The sequence below is a fragment of the Littorina saxatilis genome, linkage group LG7, assembly GCF_037325665.1.
Source record: "Littorina saxatilis isolate snail1 linkage group LG7, US_GU_Lsax_2.0, whole genome shotgun sequence".
NCBI lineage: Eukaryota > Metazoa > Mollusca > Gastropoda > Littorinimorpha > Littorinidae > Littorina > Littorina saxatilis.
This window is the reverse complement of record NC_090251.1, coordinates 17,984,983-18,005,831: the sequence shown is the minus strand read 5'-3', so window position 1 is coordinate 18,005,831 and position 20,849 is coordinate 17,984,983. Positions and strand designations below refer to the sequence as shown.

Here is a 20,849-nt window from a genome sequence, read left to right as displayed (position 1 = left end):
TTGACACGAATTTGCGAGTTAGCCTTGAAGTCTCTACCGACTGAAGAAGTACTAATTTCCTCTATCCTATCTCAACAATATTCGTTATCTTTTCTTCATGTCTACACAATTTATAGCAGGAGAAAGACTATTGTCTGTAACACAGCTTTCGAGCCACCTGTCTCCATCGCTATTACATTACTACATGTATGTTTCTTCTGCAATGAATCTGATTCTTTTCAAGCGTCAAACGAAAGCAATATATATATTTAACAGTGCCCTTGGTCGAGCCACACACGACGATTTCTCAGGAAATTTTACCGCCGTTCGTTGAAAGCAATGCAATTGTATACTACCTTTCAAGTTCTATTCATTCCCATAAGTATGAGAGGATCGATCTTGCCTGCAGGATCTCAACTACCGCTTCGCTTTGAACCCCAAAAGCTGACTTGGACTACATGTATATTGACCGACAAGTTGCTTGTGCATCGTCTACATAATGACTGAAAATATTTATGCATTTATATATATGTATGATGTATTCCTTAAAGTCATCCTTATCAACGTCTCTGTCAATCTTCTCTCGACTATCACTTGGAAGCACACACAGATCTAAACTAATAAAGCAATATGCAAAGTGCAGCCCTTGGCATTTCGTGATTGTCAAATCCAACAAACTGTCGACTTTCGTCAATGCGAACTCATGAACACTGATTCAAAAATACAATGGCAACCGACTACTGCATAGCACTAGAAAAAGGTGACAAAAAAGGAATAAAAAAAGAATAAAACTAAAGATTAGGCACTTAATCTGCTAATGATAGCTTCACAATTAATCTCCCTGGTTCAACCATTAAAACACACACTAACGTGTTATCACTGACACGACGTTCTAGTACCTTGCCAATGTTAGTTTCCTTGTTTTAAATGTGATTTGTAAAGGTGCGTCGAAGACATTTTTCCATTTACGACACACATTTCAAGAGAGAAAAAGTCGTTATCATTGTTACTATCCTTATTGTGGACGGTTCTCTAAAAGATAAAAATTAATCTAACAGAAGGCCTTGATTCACCATTTTCCTTAAATCACAAAATACAACTCATTCGGAACGAACCTGATCCCATTTGAAAGTATTAAGTGGCCGTAACTGCTAGCTCCACCGACTGTCACACAAGCAAGCAAACATCACTATCTACACACAACATTCTGTATCCCGGGTGAAAAAATAGCAAGGAAAACGATAACCAATGTCCGTGCTATTCAACAAAAGCCTGAGAGATGAAGAAAACGCAGGGCCAACGGAAAGCAATGTAAAAAAGCAGGGCAAAGCCCATACGACTCACATGCTTTACACATTTTTCCTTCCAAAATACATGTGACCTTGACCCAAGGTCAAGGTCATCCAAGGTCATGCAACACAAAGCTGTTAATTCAAGACATAGGAAGTACAATGGTGCTTATTGGCTCTTTCTACCATGAGATATGGTCACTTTTAGTGGTTCACTACCTTATTTTGGTCACATTTCATAAGGGTCAAAGTGACCTTGACCTTGATCATATGTGACCAAATGTGTCTCATGTTGAAAGCATAACATGTGCCCCACATACTTTTTAAGTTTGAAACAGTTATCTTCCATAGTTCAGGGTCAAGGTCACTTCAAAATATGTATACAATCCAACTTTGAAGAGCTCCTGTGACCTTGACCTTGAAGCAAGGTAAACCAAACTGGTATCAAAAGATGGGGCTTACTTTGCCCTATATATCATATATAGGTGAGGTATTCAATCTCAAAAACTTCAGAGAAAATGGGGAAAATGTGAAAAATAGCTGTTTTTTAGGCAACATTTATGGCCCCTGCGACCTTGACCTTGAAGCAAGGTCAAGATGCTATGTATGTTTTTTGGGGCCTTGTCATCATACACCATCTTGCCAAATTTGGTACTGATAGACTGAATAGTGTCCAAGAAATATCCAACGTTAAAGTTTTCCGGACGGACGGACGGACGTCCGGACGGACGTCCGGACGGACGGACGGACGGACGGACGGACGACTCGGGTGAGTACATAGACTCACTTTTGCTTCGCATGTGAGTCAAAAAGCAGGGCCACGTCTGCCAGGTAATGAAGAACATAATATATCAGTATCTGTCTCAGTGTCTGACTCGCGGTTTTTTTGTCGACCTTTTTTCTCCTTGAAAATGAAATCTACTGCAATCTGAAGAACTATCTGCTATCCTCAAAACACCATGTCTATTGAGGTTTAAAATGACGACGCCGGCATACCATACTGTGAGCTAGTATTTTTTTTATTTTATCAATATCAGTTGTGTTAGTATAAACTATAAACTAAAAGACAAAATCATCAATCTAGAAAAAATGTAGAGAAAAATATTCAACTCATCCGAAAAGATGACCATAAATCATGCGAAAACGCAACATCAACAAAACTGCCAAAAAGATGTACACTACATGAAAAAGCCGAAACCAATCAGAAAACATCAAGGAAAAGCAAACTCACCCATATGTGCAAATTCGACTTGTTGATCACCAAAGGAATCCTCTTGTTCTGTGGGGAATGCAAATTTCAGTTTAAATTCCTCTTTTTTTCTTCTTTGAGAAAACACACTATCTATATCATACACACGGTTATTGACTTGCACCAACACACGGTTCCAAACATAAACTCCAACTTCCACGGAGAGCACAACTTGAACTGTCTGTTAGCAGTCTGCAAGAACGGGTTGCACTTCGTTCAGCAACAACTCTGACAGGAAAATCGAATCCTCCCAGAGATGCCCACAGAACAAAGCACGCCAACGATCTGCTTTCACTGCAAATAATCTATACTCAAGCACAGCACATTGCAGCATCCGCGAAAGCACTTCAGTATAACGTGCAGATTCTTTTCACAGTATTTCAACCGTTTTCTCACTGAGTGTTTAAAGGAACCTTGGCAGATGTACTCAGCATAGAATCAATGATAAGACATGCGTCGATCTGCAGGCTGAAAAGGGTCTATCCCAAACACCGATGGCGTTGTGGCGTATTGAACACGTGCAAAAGGTGTATTCGTCAGAATGATATACACAGAAACACTTACCTATACTGTGCTGGTTAATCTCTCACAAAGATTCAGTCGGGATCAATACCACAGGTCCTGCAGAATTTAATTTTCAAATGCTGTGTACAAAATAGCTAAGTTTCAGCAAGAAAAAAGTACTAAACACACGGCTGTTACCCTCAACACAAAAGTGGTCAACAGAGCAATTTCTCCAAACCGTGCTTCGAACAGTTTTCAAAACTACCAACCTGTTTTCTATGTCTGTCTCAAACACCGAATTGAACAACACAGAACGGTTTTCTGCTCAAAGTGCCTTCAGCAAGACCAGGTATTGAACACGACTATCCTGTCTGTCTCGAACAGTGAAGTGAACAACTGAGCAATTTCTCCTGACAGGTCCTTTCCGCAGCAGCTTCAGCATGTGACTCAGGCAGAGAGGCTTGGCTAAGAGGACAGACAGAGGGGGGTCCCACGGACTAACTGCTGCACACACACTCACTGTGCAACCGAAGGGGGGTCCAGCAGAATGCAGTCACCTCATGCACCACGACCAAACACACTCCCTCTCTTTCCAAACACACCCCTCTTTCGACAGGCAGAGAGAACAAAATACAAAATTCCTTCGACGACTGACGAGCCTTCGACACCCTTTACACTGCTGATTTTTAAACCTCTGTCTTCCTTCCACCAACTTGAGCTACAGCGAACAAGTTTTATATCAAGACAGCGCGAGCAATAATAAGCCACGTCATTTAGAGTTTATTGCTACTTCTGAACACCTAGCGGGCATGCAATTTCAAGCCCAGTCGTCGAAGTAGCTGAACAGGTGGATGACAGGTAAGAAAGGATGGGGTAGGGGAGGAGGTGGGGGGAAGAGATCAATAGATATATGTAGAAAACGGAGTCATAGACTGAAGACCGATCATCTTCTTGCGAGGTGGGGGTGTGGTTACTTGTTCAACCGCCACTGAATGAAATAAATATAGAGTGGAGGGGGTGGGGGGAGGGTGGGTGTTGGTTGGTGACGAACAGATTCATTGCAACTCCGATCAACTGCCATCGAAATGTACGACATATACAAAAATGTACCCCTAAAAATGCTAATGGTGTCCCCGTGACCTCCCTTTGAGTGCAAAGATATTTTAACCAGTTTGACATTTCTGTGTGTTTGAATAAAATAAGATGTAGTTTTGGTGAATAAAGAAGAAATAGATCGGGGGAAGAGAAATAGGAGGGATATAAATGGACATACAAAAAAAGAACGGGCATGCCTTCAGTGTCCCTTTTAGTGAAAGAATACCACTACAACCACCAGCAATTCAGCCTCAGAAGTTGCACATACGTAAGATAGACAATTTCCAGTTGTTTTAGCAAATCAAATAATTGTGATCTTTTCTGATCATTATACCACTGCGCACCGTCTCAGTGAATTGCGTTCAGTGCATTGATTTTGTTGTTGTTGTTGTTGTTGTTGTTGTGCAAACACCTCAGTCTTTCAATTACTTACTACAGTTATCAGGTCGTATGTGTGTTCACAGTCAGACAATATTGATAATAAAGTACAGTATTATGCACAATACGCGGGTTTTTTCTTTCCTTCCGGCTCCACTTGCGTGACTTGCTATCTTTTAAATTGATGGCTGCCTGTAGGGGCGAATAACTTCACTGAAGTCAGTCATTCAGACGAGGTTGTCTCCCTGCAGTTTCTGCTATCTTGATAACATTACGAAGTTCAAATACTGTGACTCCCCACTGATGTGCATCACCTGATGATTAGGATGATTATTGAGCATGTCACACGTTTTTGCAGACTTATGATTATGCTATCAACATGACAGGTCTATACGCAAACCATTACCAAACGTCTACAATTTATCCAACCTCGTTTTTGTTGCAAGTGTCTTATCATAATGTCAACAAACATAAGTTCACAGCATATTTTACAGACTGAATAACAAATGTAACATTTTGAGAAATATAGAGAAACTCTCTGCAAAGTTGTACCCCAAAGCAGGTATAGTACCTTATACTGTTGTAGTTCATCCTTACCAGAAAAAGTGAAAACAGCAGCCCTCTACCTACAGAGTAAGAGACCCTATCAAATCTATAAGATTTTTTTTTTATATATTCATAACTCTCTAGAGTAATGTTGTAAGATGTATTCCCGCCTGCACAAGTATTACAAATTCAAAACTAGAAACTAACAAGTCGCATAAGGTGAAAATACAACATAAATTTAGTCAAGCTCAGTCGAACTCACAGAATGAAACTGAACGCATTGCATTTTTTCCGCAAGACCGTACACTCGTAGCATCGTCTGTCCACCGCTCGTGGCAAAGGCAGTGAAATTAACAATCCAGAAAAGCGCGGTAGCGGTTGCGCTGAGGAGGATAGCACGCTTTTCTATATCTCTATTCTTTTTAACTCTCTGAACGTGTTTTTAATCCAAACATATCATATCTATATGTTTTTGGAATCAGGAACGGACAAGGAATAAGATAAAATTGTTTTTAAATCGATTTCGGAAATTTAATTTTAATCATAATTTTTATATTTTTAATTTTCAGAGCTTGTTTTTAATCCAAATATAACATATTTATATGTTTTTGGAATCAGAAAATGATGAAGAATACGATAAACGTAATTTTGGATCGTTTTATAACAAAATAATTTTAATTACAATTTTCAGATTTTTAATGACCAAACTCATTAATTAATTTTTAAGCCTCCAAGCTGAAATGCAATACCAAAGTCCGGCCTTCGTCGAAGATTGCTTGGCCAAAATTTCAATCAATTTTATTGAAAAATGAAGGTGTGACAGTGCCGCCTCAACTTTTACAAAATGTCGGTTATGACGTCATCAAGGACATTTATCGAAAAAATGAAAAAAAACGTCTGGGGATATCATACCCAGAAACTCTCATGAAAAATGTCATAAAGATCGGTCCAGTAGTTTACTCTGAATCGCTCTACACACACACACACACACACACACACACACACACACACACACCAAGACCCTCGTCTCGATTCCCCCCTCTATGTTAAAACATTTAGACAAAACTTGACTAAATGTAAAAAAGAGTTAAAGGTTTACCATCTTCGCTTCAAAATGCACATCCACGTCCGTGCCTCTACAAATTACATGTACCAAGGCTCTAATTAGCAAATGTTGAACCGAAAACCACCAATGTTGGAAAGCAGCTTAACCGCTGAGCCTGGTGACTGCGACACACCTTATCAAACAGTGCCACCGACTGCAGGTAACTGGGTCAGGTGTGGACTGCGTGCACACATGCAGTCTGTGTGCTACAGTTACAATGCTGGTGTCATCTAGATCTATACGAAATGATGTCAACTTGGAACACCTTCAAAACTGCTGCTGTTGTTCGTTTATGCTGCTAGATGTGCAAAACGCGAAGGACTACTATATCTGCTGAATCATGAGGACCTATGAGCTGCCTGAAATTTTGAGTTAATAGACCTACGTACGCCCCCCCCCCCCCCCACCCACACACACACACACACATAAGCTGGACTGGGTGGCCGAGTGGTAACGCACTTGCGCTCGGAAGCGAGAGGTTGCGTGTTCGACCCTGGGTCAGGCCGCAATTTTCTCCCCCCTTTCCTAACCTAGGTGGTGGGTTCAAGTGCTAGTCTTTCGGATGAGACGAAAAACCGAGGTCCCTTCGTGTACACTACATTGGGGTGTGCACGTTAAAGATCCCACGATTGACAAAAGGGTCTTTCCTGGCAAAATTGTATAGGCATAGATAAAAATGTCCACCAAATACCCGTTTGACTTGGAATAAAGGCCGTGAAAGGTGAATGCTCGCCTAATAGGCTACTGAGCTTTACTGGCCGATGTGAATGCGTTATATATTGTGTGTAAAAAATGTCTGTTTGTCTGTCTGTCTGTAAAAAATTCCATTTCAAACGGCAGAAATTAATATGTAAGCGCCTAGGGCTATATCTAGATTAGGCGCATAAAAATGATCACAATAATAATAATAATAATAATAATAATAATAATAATAATAATAATAATAATAATAATAATAATAATAATAAGCGAAACTGGAAGTGGTGGATATAAGAGTTAAAGAAAGTACTTCTCTTGTGTGCACATGTTTCCGGTTTTGTCAAGCCATACTCATACTGTCATAGACTTAATCACAAAGGCACCTTTCTTTTTGAACAAACATCCAACAGATCAATTATGTTCAGGATTTCTGCGTGTATGTGTAAGACGCAGAGATGAGCGTTTGGGGATGGGACGGGCTGGACAGGGCTGAACAGTGGCAAGGGGTGGAGAGAAAAATGAAAATCCGAGTCATGAAGGCGACTTCCTTTTGGCATTCAGATCAGATCCATTCAGAGGGTGGGTGGGGGGGGGGGGGGGGGCTGGTGTTGGGGGTAGGGGAAAGTAGAAAATGTATAAAAAAAATTTAAGACAGAGCATCAACAACAACAACAAAAAATCCGAACAGAAACAGAGAGGTTATTCAGTGGGTTGTTTTTTTTCGACCTTCTGCGACAACCAAAGAGACATGTTACAGTTGTAAAAATACACAAACTCTGGTCTCATACAATAATGCATCTCACAGTCTATATATAATATATGAATAGATGCAAAAATCACAAGCAAACCAACCAAGCTGATAAACCGTTTCCACTCTCCAACTTAATCTGCAATCGTGAGACTGAGGCATGTACGGACTACAGATCTGGGATTGTGTCAACTGATAATGATGAGGATGTATGTTATGAACAGGGTTATCTGCCATACTACACTTTGACTTGCACGAATATTGAATGATTGAGCATGATTCGTTTAAAGGCACAGTAAGCCTCCCGTAAACCATCACAGAGCTCCCCGAGCGTCTACATATAGTACAAGCATACTTCCATTTGAACGCTCACCGAACGGGAACATCCTGGCTGCTTTCTGTCGAGCGTGAGAAATTTTCAAAGAATTTATTTTCGTGGACTTGGCCTCAACAGCAATGGCGCCTCGTTTTGGTGCTGGGCGGCTGTTATGAATACCGTAATTCACGCCCGGACAGTAAAGCTAGGATTCCATTCTTACGGCTGCGGTGCGGCTCCGGCTCCGGCGACGGCAACGGCATCCGGCTCTGGCGAGAAAAACGCATCGTCGTGAACCGTATATAACGGCGACGTCGTCCGGATATGTTCTCTTCCCGCCAATGCCGCCATGGCTCCACATTGGTCTCGTCTCATGCAAACTGTCATTCATAATGAAGAACAATTTATGTTAATATTATTAGCGTACCGCCAAATGAAAAAACGCCAAAAGAGACGACATCGCTGGTGGGTGCATGCCATTTTGGAGAAAAGACGGCAGTATGGAACCTATCACCATCTTGTTCAAGAACTGCAACTCGATGGCGAAAGGTTTCAGCAGTATTTTCGTCTCTTTGTGCTCGGAAAGGCTCTGAGAAAAACGCGGGAAAAGAGACACGCCCACAAAATACCAGACGGCGTCCGGCGACGGCAGTCCAGAAAGCCACATGGAGCTTTCTTGAAAAAACGCACGCACGCCGGGCTGCTTTCTGTCGAGCGTGAGAAATCGCCGTACCGCACCCGTGTGAATGGGGTCATCCCTTCTTTCATCAATGTTTTACAAATTGCCGTCGCCGCTGCCGTCGCCGGAGCCGCACCGCAGCCGTAAGAATGGAATCTAAGCCTCCCGTAAACCATCACAGATACTGTCAGGCTTTTACACACAGTACAAACACCTTTCCATTTGAACGCTCACCAAACGGGAACATCCTAGGTGCCCTACGTAAAGAGCGAGCAATTTTTAAAGAATTAATTTTGCAGATTGTCTCGAACACTTTTTGGACCCATCCTGAACTCAGGTCAAACATGAGTTACTTCCCTTCGGGTCTCATTCTATCGATGTAAACTGGCGATAGCCGTGAATCGATGATTATCAAAATGTTTTTGGACCGTGGTGCGTTTTTGCGCTAGACCTAACTTTTAAAATCTAAATAATAAATTGACAGCTTGTTACACAAACATTCTTTAATCATAAAATAATTCTTTTTTCATCAAGACAAGATCAGTACAATTCGAAGTTGTGAAAGTTTGAAAAAAGAAAAGCCCGGAAGCAGGGTCACGCAAGGGTCGTAGCAGACGACGGTTTATCAGTGCATATCGCCGTTCCTCTCAACAGTCAAAAGCCATCGCTAGAGTTCTTGTGAACCACAGCCGTTTGTTTCGTGCATAAAAACGTGCTATTGTAAATAAGCTCACATCGAGTCGCATTCAAATGACTAACTGTGAAAAAGGGAAACTGGATCACACGGGTTCACGATGGCTCAGGGGTAAGATAAACCACGCAAAAATAAATTCTTTGAAAATTGTTCGCTCTTTACGGAGGGCACCTAGGATGTTCTCAATCGGTGAGTGTTTAAATGAAAGGGTGTTTGTACTGTGTGTAAAAGCCTGACCGTATCTGTGATGGTTTACGGGAGGCTTACTGTGCCTTTAAAACGGATGTGAGCAGGCGTGAAAAAGGGGTCTCTCCAAAAAGTTCTCCAAAAAGTGCAAATGCTAAATACTCGAGAATTGTGCCTCCTCGATCAACTTTCTGCAGCTTTTTTCACACACAAAACTGACTTTCGTTAGTAACCCTGAATGCTGTTCAGCAGATGATCTGTTCACACATTTGATTCACAGTATGCACTGATGCAGTAATCATTTTACTCACGGTAATCCGTGCCTGCATAATATTTACAAGTAGCAATAGGAGTAGCATTACTACAGTTGAACCCCTCTTTTAACACACACACACACACACTCACTGACATACACACACACACACTCACTGACACACACACACCCCACACATACTGACTCACTCACACACACACTCACTCACACACACACCAGAGACATACATACATCTCTGCACACACACACACTCACACACACATTTTAAGACTTCCCTCCTCTTAAGACGTTTCTTGTTGGGGGTTCACAACCACAATAATGTAGGCCTACAACCATTCAAGATTCCAGTTACTGAGGTTATACAAAAGGGGAGTTCCACTGTACCACGTGTACAAATACTTGTACGTCCTGCTGACCCCTTCACGCTAAAGTGAGTAACAATAGCAGTCCCAGTCAACGCTACGATAGTGGTATGCCTTGTCTAGGCTGTAGGACTTTTCAAGGGCTCACTCTATCTGAACTGAACAGAGCAGAGGGAGAGGGGAGTGAAGAGGCAAGGTGTTTTATCAAGTCGCTGGTGTGACATGTCCATTCTGTCTGATAAAGGCAGGCTTGAGCGAACTCGCCCTTGCTTCAATGCGGTTGTGCTGGACAGCAGTATTACTACATGTACAAGTCTTGTTTGGAGAGCTAAAGCTACAAGTTGGTGTGTGTGAAGCTAGGCTACAGGGGTAAATTCCTTCTACTGTGAAGAGCTGTTTTACTTCTGGGTGGTGGTCATGAATGAAAGTTACACTTTAACAGAAAAAAAATCTGTCACTTAAACACGTAAACATTGTGTATAAGAAAGTAGATAGACATCAACTCAAGAAAAGTGGTCCACATTTTAAGTGCCTGGCTGCAAAGTTATTTATAAGTTGAACTTAGTATGCGTGCAGGTTTCAAATGCCGGATTATGAAGTTTTAGCTGACCTTGTAACTAAGCATTCCTGAGAAAAAGGTCTACATGTACGTACATGTATTTAATGTTCACTTAGTTTAACACTATCAGTTTAAAACTTTCCCAGTCTCTGTTCATGGAAAGAGGAAATTACTCTTCCAAGTTCTGTAATATTGATATTTATAAATAGTGTTCACACTGATGGGCATCTTTTTTTAACGGAGGTATCCTCAAAGTGTAAGACAAAAACTACTGTTCATTAGGAATAGGAACATGACAAATAATCGGAGGGGGGCTACAAATTGCATTTCACCAAACAAGCTTGCTGCAAGCACAATTTAGTCAGTTCTGGAATCCGTCAACAGTTCAACGACAAAGTTGTTTACACTTCTTCTTCTTCTTCTTCTGCGTTCGTGGGGTGAAACTCCCATGTACACTCGCGTTTTTGCACAAGTGGATTTTTATGTGTATGACCGTTTTTACCCCGCCATTTAGGTAGCCATACACCGCTTTCGGAGGAAGCATGCTGGGTATTTTCGTGTTTCTATAACCCACCGAACTCTGACATGGATTACAGGATTTTTTTCGTGCACACTTGGTCTTGTGCTTGCGTGTACACACGAAGGGGAATAAGGCACTATCAGGTCTGCACATAAGTTGACCCGGGAGATCGGAAAAATCTCCACCTTAACCTACCAGGCGCGGCCGGGATTTGAACACACGGCCTTCCGCTTTGGAGGCCAGCGTCTTATCACCAAGCCAATGCGCCCATCTAGTTGTTTACACTGACTACTAACGATATATAATATAATTTCAGAGTTTCATAAGAAAAGAAGGAAAAACATGTATACTTGTATACTAGATGGCAATAGCATAATTATTAACAGTTCAAGAATCTGCTGGTAAGGTATACCCACTCTGGTTTGCTGCTATTTGATCTAGATAATTGGAGCAAACCCAAATTATGCAACTGTGGTGCCTACTTTTCATCCCTCCCACCCCCCAGGGTTGCACCACTCACACTAACCTGACTGAAGAATTACCTAGCCGCCTGCTTACATCATCAGCCCTATCCCTAAGACTTACTTACTGCCAGTTATGCCGGATGGCAAACAGCAAACATTAGTTGAACAGTAAAACCAAACAAACAAGACAAGTTGGCTACCTAAATTTTCGGTCAAAGACCTTCCTCAGGGGCGTGTCATGCATGCAGACAACGATAGCTAGGTTACGAAATCGCATGGAAATATATATATATTATATATGAAAACTACTGAATGCCTTCCATGCACAAACAGTAGCAGTGCTGAAAAGGCCATATGTATGCATAATTTAGCCCAAGAGTGGCCGTTGCTTTGGTGATTGTGACAGCACACATGGATAGATCTATAAGAAAGCCCTAATTCTAGTTTCTACTTCATAATGTAGTACTACCGTACCAGGACTGAAAACACTGTGTTTTCCCCTGGCTTAGTTTGTAAAATACACATGTGTGCATGTGGGTTGTGGTACACATTCTGCTTATGAAGCCAGGTAGTTGGGTCAGTAGCTGTAGGTGTGCTGCTGCTAGTGGAAGTGGTCATAATTGTCAGAAGGGGGTCAGTATGCAAGTTTAAAGACTTCAACAATTTGAACCCCCCCCCGAATCCTAGTACACACATTACGTGTTATAATACGTAGTACCTATACAAATTTATACTTATAACAAAACAAATGTACTTGAATCCAACTGATACAACATTTCAAACACAGTCTCTTACTGTTAGCGTCTACATACTACATGTACTAATAGTAATAGTAATACTATACAAGCTAGTGTGTCCCCACAACCCCAAACAGAACCTACGCTCCAGATGCACTGGGTGATTGATCTGTTCTCTGATCTGTAGTTGATGCAACTTGTCACGAAACAAAATAAGAGGATTTAAGGAATATTTTATGGTGTGTGTACATCACAACATGATGTTGCATTTCTACAAGTTTTGTAGATGTGGTTCTCTCTGTGTGTATCACTGTACCATTGTATGAATAGGGATCAAGGGTGTGTCAATGTCATATATATATATTCAATGTACGTAATCACTGTAATCAGTGTGTAGGTGTACCTCAAGTCTTCAATGCGTACAAACAGCTACTAGTTCTGCCTTCTGCTTTGGTCATCTTGAAACCATGGTTGTTCTTGAAAGTCATCTTCAGAGGTTTTTGTTTTCAATTTTATCAAATTCAAAATCACAAAAGCTGGATAGCATCTGAATTTCAAAATACCTTCCTGGCAAAGTAATAACAGTTTATAAAATCTTTCATTTATCGAAGAACATAACCTTGTTAAAAGTAAAACTACCTTCTTGATAATGATACAGAACTTTAAATTCTTGTTTTGTGTTTGTGCGTGACTACAAAATCTACCCCGCAGCGTTGCTTCACACCGACTTCAAAATAGCATACTGAGTTCCGTATGAATTAGCCGCAGCAAACTGTACAAAGTCCCCCTTGCACTGACCCGGATTATAAATACGGCCGTATAGATATTGCTGTGACACTACATACACTGTATGCATGCCCACCTTCTCAAACCCAACGTTGTGAGTGTGACCCGCCTACCTTTCTCAGATATGATCAGTCTACCCTATCTCATGTATAAAGAATGTAGACTCTCCTGCTCTCTCTACCCTTCCATACCACTGCAAGTGACATTCATAAATTTATAACGCCCCTGTGACGGTGTACAGCCGTACATTTTATATTGCCTGCTGACATCGTTTGTGAAGGGGTAGGCTTGACTGATTGTACCTGCCTGAATAAAACAGCCAGCACTGTAAAGGGGGCGGAATTCTCTGGACCACTGAAGCTTTACACACATGAACGCTTTCTCGCGCATTGACACGAACAGAAAGAAACTTTTGAAACGGCCTTTAGCCTGTCTCTGGCAGGGCTCAAGTAGGAAGTGAAAACAGGGGGCTGCCCCCCCCGTCAAAACGAAAACACAGAAAGGTCGATACACCCATCGATCTCCGTCTCGTTCTAAGAACATGATCTGACCGATGAAGACAGACTTTAAGACCTCGTAAATCAAGATAGAGTGACATGAAGCGAACACGAAGAGGATAAGGGCTGTTTACTTACCTATCTGTCCGTCTCTCAGTGCTGTCAGCTTGAGAACTTCTGGCAAGTCCCCTCGCACTACCCTTTTGTCGTCCTTGTAGTATTGATCCGTTTCGGCATCCACAACCAGCAGTCGCGTTTCATCGCCTCCTGCTTTGATCCTGGCCACGACTTGCTGATGATTCTCATTGCCAATGTTGGTGCCATTCACCTCGACGATGCGATCGCCTTGCTTCAATCCGGCCGCTACTGCCGGAGATCCTTCGTCAACTTTCCCGATGAACTGGCCCGCTTTACCTTTCTCGGCGTGCAAATTGAAACCGTAACCATTGAAATCTGACCATCTGACGATGTGACAGAGTCTGGGAACCAGTTGTGCAGTATCTCCTCCGTCACCCATGTTGAGTTGCCAAGGCCCGTACCTGTTGCAAGATTCGCCCAGCCCACCTGTCTCAAATAGCACTAAAGACACTGCTGTGAATATGGCGTCGCGATCTCCGGGTCATGTGACAGGTCTGGCCAATCGGTGTCGCGCTTCTGTGTCACGGGCCGATAACTTCGTGACAGGTACTTGGGTCGCACAGATAAGTAAAACTAGTTCCAGAACGTTTTGTGATGCGCGTTTTTGACTTCTAAATGATGAAACCGACACGGTTTAGTCTCGAAGAAACATCGTAGGCCTCGTATGGTGCAGTAAAAGCCTTGAAGCGTACGTTTTGGCACTTTCAACAAGGTTGTTTTGATTTGTTTTCTCTTTTTTGGGGAACAGTGCCACTGGATTAGTTAGTAAGCAAAACCTGAACATGCCACATTGCGCACCTGTGCCGCTGGGTTCGTGTCGTCGTTTGTCAGCCGCCACTGAGCCGTGAGGATGCGATGACTGGGACCGGCGACTGAGTGTGCATTCATTTCACCCCTAATGGTTGGAATGTCCGTACAGTGTGTGTACTTGAGCACGGTGTTTAATTACCTTTGACTTGCTGAGTTGCTGAGTGTTGTGGCGGAACTAGGGGAAAGCTTTTCTCGGCCGCATGGAAAGGCCTCTACTGTGTGGCTTTTGGGTTTACTTTGGATAGGCTGTGGTGTGGGGGGCACGCGCTGGCACGCGAACAACTATTGACAGGCTTGTCAGCTTCATTTAAGCCAACACCACGAGAAACAAAAACGACAATCCCTGCCGCGACCTTTTTCCATTCTAGTCTATCTTATCTCTTCCTTCTCAAGGAGTTTTGTCAGCTGTCAACGCTTGATCACTTCGGGTTATGTGTGTGTGTGTGTGTGAGTGTGTGTGTTGTTGTTCTTCGCTTTGGCTGGGTCAGTGATATTTTTGATTAAAAAAAACTATTCGGTGTCTTTATTTGTCACTTCAGTTTTTTGACCGGTTTTGTTTTTCCACAGATTATCATGCTGAGCCGCAACTGTGTGTTTCGTTCTTGTTTCGCAGCTTTCAGGAATGTCTTGTCGTCTTCACTGAAAGAAGACAGTGCCCTTGCGACAGGCTTGTTTCTTTCGCACACTCACACCTGCCCCGCCCCCTTCCGGGCTGCGCCTTGCTCTCTTCTCCACAGGCGCATGAAAGTAGTTTCAGCTGAGCTGCCGGCAGCACCGGTGACCCCCCAGTCTCGACACTCGGAATGCGTAACCCTCGGTGCAAATCTGGTTTTCGTTATACTTATTTTCACATCATGTTGTCATCAGTTTAGGCCCTGGAGTGTTATGGGAAAGGGGTGTGTCCTTCTTGTGCAATTTCTACGTTATGCAGATTTTTTTGATTTTTAAAGACAGAAGCATGATACTGAATAGCAAACAGACAAATGACGGTGATTTTACCAGAACAACAAAAACAACAACAACAACAACAACAACAAAACACACACACAAACACACACACACACACTGACACACACACACACACACACACAAAATACACACACGCACACACATACAAAATACACACACACATGCACATACAAAATGCGCCCGCACATACACACACACACACACACACACACACACACACACACACACACACACACACACACACTGACACACACACACACTCACACACGCGCGCACTCACTGACACACACACACACACACACACAGTATACACACACACACGCACACATATACAAAATACACACACACACATACAAAATACGCACACACACACACTCACACACACACACATACACACACACTGGCACACACACACACACACACACACACACACACACACTGGCACACACACACACACACACACACACACAACTCTTATGATCTCCTTCAGTGCCTCAATCGTTCGGCTTTCTCTCTCTCCCCTCAGGCCAGTGTCATGTGCCTGTGATTCATGTGGGTAGCAGTAATTATGATCCTACAATCAAAGGCTAACCACGAGCAGCAAAAGCATGTACTGAAGAGATAATAGTATAGTTTCGGCAGATCTTTGATCGTTGTTATTTGTTTCTGGACTAAAACACCCTTAATGATAACTAATTTCACGTATTCCTTTGCTGCGTTTAGTCGCAACAGCCTAATTCTTACCACATACACTCACTCTATTTACGCACTACACCTATATCTTGCAGATCAAGTCTGAATTAGCTGGTGCGCGTAGCTAAAATTAACCACCACGCTCACGACTGACACGCCCCTTTTCAGAAGCAGTTTTTATTAATAGCTCTTTATTGTCATTGTTAGGTTGGGTTCACATGGGCGATTTACGATCGACTTTCGGCCGGCTTCTGAACGAGTTTTGTCGGGTACAAAATCGCGAGACATTTTGTCGCCACATGAACAGTTATACAGTGGTTCGGCGATTTTCAACTGACTTCTCCAGTAATCTATGCAGCCAATACACAAAAGAGCGCACGCAAATTTATCGAACCTCCAGCAAGAGAACACGTCAAGGGTTGTTACAGAGTTGCTTAAAATTTCAAACATTCTCAGCTATGGCTTTGCTTGGGCCGAGAATGGGTTGAAAATCAAACTAACGTGGACAACTTTGCCACAAAAAAATTGCCTTCCCAACTTTTATTGACAAATATCATTTAAAAATCAATTTGAAAATCGATCATGTGAACAGGCTCAAATGCAACTGGTGTTCTACTAAAAGTGTGCCGTCCCAACTTTTTATTGACATACAAATCTGTTTATAATCAATTTGAAAATCGATCATGTCAACAGACAGAAGTGCAACTGTTGTTCTACAACTGACTCTCTAAAGACGGGGTATTTGGGTTAATTAGTGTCCCCGAGGCAGCTAATTATCAATCTGCGGACCGATCAGTTTGTTCGCCGGATTACAGCTGTCATGATTAGGGCTCACTGTGCCCACTGAGCAACGTCAATTGACTGTGATTGATATACTCGTACCATGGGGAGACTTGCGAAACAGGTTGACACTTTAACGCAATTTAGATAAGCCTTTCAAGATATAAAAAAATTAAAAAAATAAAAAACTCAAAATAAATAGACAGAGACACGCATGGACGGACAGACACACACGCACGAATACAGTGACGTGAACGCATGAACGCAATAACGCACGCACGCATGCACGCACGCACGCACACACACACACACACACACACACACACACACACACACACACACACACACACACACTCATCGTTGTTCGACTGACTTGTTCCAGTCTTAGGGGAAAGTCGCTAAACCTGGAACAGTTAAGGAGAAACAGCCGTACCAGACAACAAAATGGATATTGCAAAGCGTTCTTTATATTGTCACATACTAGACTCTAATCAGTAAATAAACGAACCACATACAATAAATTAAAAGTCACGCAACTCATCAGACTGATCATGATAAAAATTGCTGCATTTGTTCCAGGTTGGACGCATGGGTGTGTAAAGTGGAACACTGTGTTGTCAAACTCGGAACACATACAAACACACCTTGACTCTCAGTTTCTAGCTTTGTCTGTGTCTCACACACACACATATACACACACACACTCTCTCATTCACACACAAACAAGCACACATTGCCACACACACAAGATAAATAAATACGTCATAACATTTTGATTAAGCCATTTTATGTAAATGTCTTTTTTTCAACATCATATTTTGATTTTTACCAAGGAAATAACAAATCGGATAACAATTTAAGCCTTAAATGTAAAACAAAAAGATAAATAAGGGCTAGGTCTAAAAAGGACTGAAAAACAAAACCTTAAAAAAAAAAAGGAAAAAATAGGCAAAGAACCGATTTCGCAGACAATGTCCTTTGTCTTCTACTGTCAGCGCAGTCATCGTGTGATTACTGTGTGCACTTCTGGCACTATAACATATCCTCAGGGGAGTTGGTGCCACACATGAAGCAGTACCACGAAATTTCGCAGCTTCATTTGTACCCCTCTTCTGTTGACAAATAGATATAAAAGGGCTACCTGCCCAATTGACTAAATGTAAAAATCATTACGCATACAGTCTCAAAGCAAATAACTAAGAACAGATTTAAGAACTGATTTTGCAGACACACAAAAATTGCTAAGTACAGATTTCGAAGTCCTTTTGTCCGCTGCTGTCAGCGCAGTCCTCGTGTGCCCAATGTGTGCACCTCTGGCACTGTATCATGTTCTCAGGGGAGTTGGTGCCACACATGAAGCAGTACCAAATGCTTTCCCCCGGGATAGAACGCATCGTCGAGAATGTTCTCCTTTTTTCCCTCTGATCAGAAGATATTCCCCTCTTGTTTCTCTGAGCAGAAGATTGTGTAGCTTCATTCTTTCCTCTTTTCTGTTGACCTGCACGCCTCTTTGCAAGTGAAATCTCCAGCTTTTGCTTGTAAGGAGAAGATTGGTTTTTTTTCGTGATGATCTCTTCGACGAGCTTGTGGTTGTGCGTTGCAGGACATCAGCAGAAGGTAAGCTTACATTTGCTGCTGACACCAAGCAATCATAATGACCAGAATCTCCATGTACAGTGTGCAAAACAACGATGGGGGTGACGTTGGCAAATTTATTTCAGCTTCAAGAATGCTATTGATTAGTTCTTGTTCTATCTCTGGTGTTAATGTAGAAGGTCTTCCTGTGAACTTTACTTCTTCATTTGCAATTTTTTTTGTTTCCTTCTAAATGACTTTTAAGAGTTGTGACAGTAACACCATATGCTCTTGATGCGCAACGCAAACCCATATCTCCGTTTTTCACTGCCGACAAAGCGCAGCCCATTTCTTCTGGTAACCACCGCCGTTCGGGTCTCATAATACTGTCAAACAAATCAATCAATCATTCAATAAAACTTATAGAAAGGAAATACACAACAAAACCGAAAAGAGAATTGAATACGTGAATAAAACAGCAGTGTTCTGTTTATTGTTTGATGAGGGTAAGATGGAACAGAATGCGGCAAAGCTGGAACACTGTTCCATGTTTGCCTCTCTTATGTGTTCCATCATTGCCGCATGGCACCTGCATGGATTTCGCGTTTTTCTGTTGGATACACGTGACGTTTCAAATCTTTTTTTCCGTTCAAGTTATTGCAAATCTATGAAGGTTTATCACAGCAATCAACATTTTACGTGAACGTATATAGATAAAGAGTAATAATACGAATTGTAGACGGTAGAAATAAGAAGAAGAAGGAAGAAAAGTTTAAAAAACGTACCATTTGTTTTTTTTGGCCGCAGTAGTCATTTTTTTTGCTGGAATAATATCAAGGAATGTCACTAGACATTTCTGCAAAACAATTGTTGGTTTAAGCGTGTTTATTCAAATTCACATACACACGTTTCAAACAATAACAACATTGAGAACGTTAACAAGCAGATTGCTTATGGACACGTTCTTGAACTTATAATCAATACACATTCAGATAGCAAAACATGGCGAACAAGTGATAGCTTCAACACTTATCTTGATAATCTTTAATTATATTTTATACAAATAGGGTAAAGAGAGAGAGAGAGAGAGAGAGAGAGAGAGAGAGAGAGAGAGAGAGAGAGAGAGGGAGAGGGAGAGAGAGAGAGGGAGGGAGAGAATGCCTGGCTACATCAATTGCACAGTTAATATAATATCAGCCGAAGCGATTAGTTAACATAACATAGTCTTGTACAACAGAGAATATTTTCGTGTTCAAAGATATAGTTAAATCAGTATTTCCAAACAAGAGTGTTTTGCAGTCCAGAACGTGTGTTGGCAGACTATTGAATAAAATGGTTCTATGTTCTTTAAATTTTGGACAGTGTAATAAGAAATGTTCAGAATCTTCCGGGCATGCTCCACACGTACATTCTAAATTATCAGAGAGGTGTCGGTTAACTAAGTCTTGTTGCAAATCGCTCATGTTTAATCTCAACCTGCTGTGAAGTACCTGTCCCTGGCGGTTGCCTAGATAATAATACGGTGGAACAACAACATCTCCATCGGTCAAATACCTTTTAAATTCACCAACTGACTGCGTTTGTTGTATATTTTCTGGAAGATTATTCCACAAAGCTGTCGTTGAAGGAAAAAATGAAGATTTATATAACTCACTTCTGCACAATGGAAACTTACGTTCAAGAGGGCGTCGTCTGTGGTAAGGATTTACATTGTTCATGAATTGTTCCCCGTTGATCGCATATTGAGGTGTTCCAAGTTGGCCGACTGTCAGTTCCGGGATTGGCGACTTTCCCTTACTTTTTGCCGGTTGTTTGATATAAATAACTTTTTGTCTACCTGTCTTCTTCTTCTTGTCGTTCGCCAATGCTAAACTTGGAGTCCAGCTCTGGTGGTCTTATGAAGAGCCTCCACAGGTCCATGCAGCTTCTCATGAAGGGGCACCGACCTGGTCCAGATCTCTCTCCTCAGGGGCTGGAGATTCCTGCACTATCCTGCAGGATGTGGGCTGCATCCTGCTCTGCGTCTCCACAGGGACTACCTGTCTACCTGTTAATTGAAATCGTTTTTTAAGACATATACACAGCGGATTTTTACCTTATTCCTATATGATTGTTTCAGTTTGTGTTTCAAATATATCATCGATATAACATCAAGTGTGTAGCTAGCATTCAAAGTTAAGAACACAAGAAAGACAATCAAAGTTCATATTCAATTAAC

General features: G+C 41.8%; 1 protein-coding gene across 2 annotated transcripts in view; it reads right to left on the bottom strand.

Moving 5' to 3' along the window:
• The window catches only part of LOC138970832 (Na(+)/H(+) exchange regulatory cofactor NHE-RF2-like), a 102,432-nt gene extending 87,717 nt beyond the window's left edge, over positions 1-14,715 (bottom strand). Inside the window, exons 1-2 of one of the 2 annotated variants that reach the window (XM_070343379.1) lie at positions 13,805-14,715; positions 2,500-2,547 (exon numbers count right to left, since the gene is read on the bottom strand). In XM_070343379.1, the coding sequence (XP_070199480.1) occupies positions 2,500-2,547; positions 13,805-14,183 (427 nt within the window). In that variant the 5' untranslated portion in view covers positions 14,184-14,715. The remainder of the gene's footprint in view (positions 1-2,499; positions 2,548-13,804) is intronic. The other variant, XM_070343381.1, reaches the window with a different exon arrangement.
• Between the last annotated feature and the right edge of the window lie 6,134 nt (positions 14,716-20,849).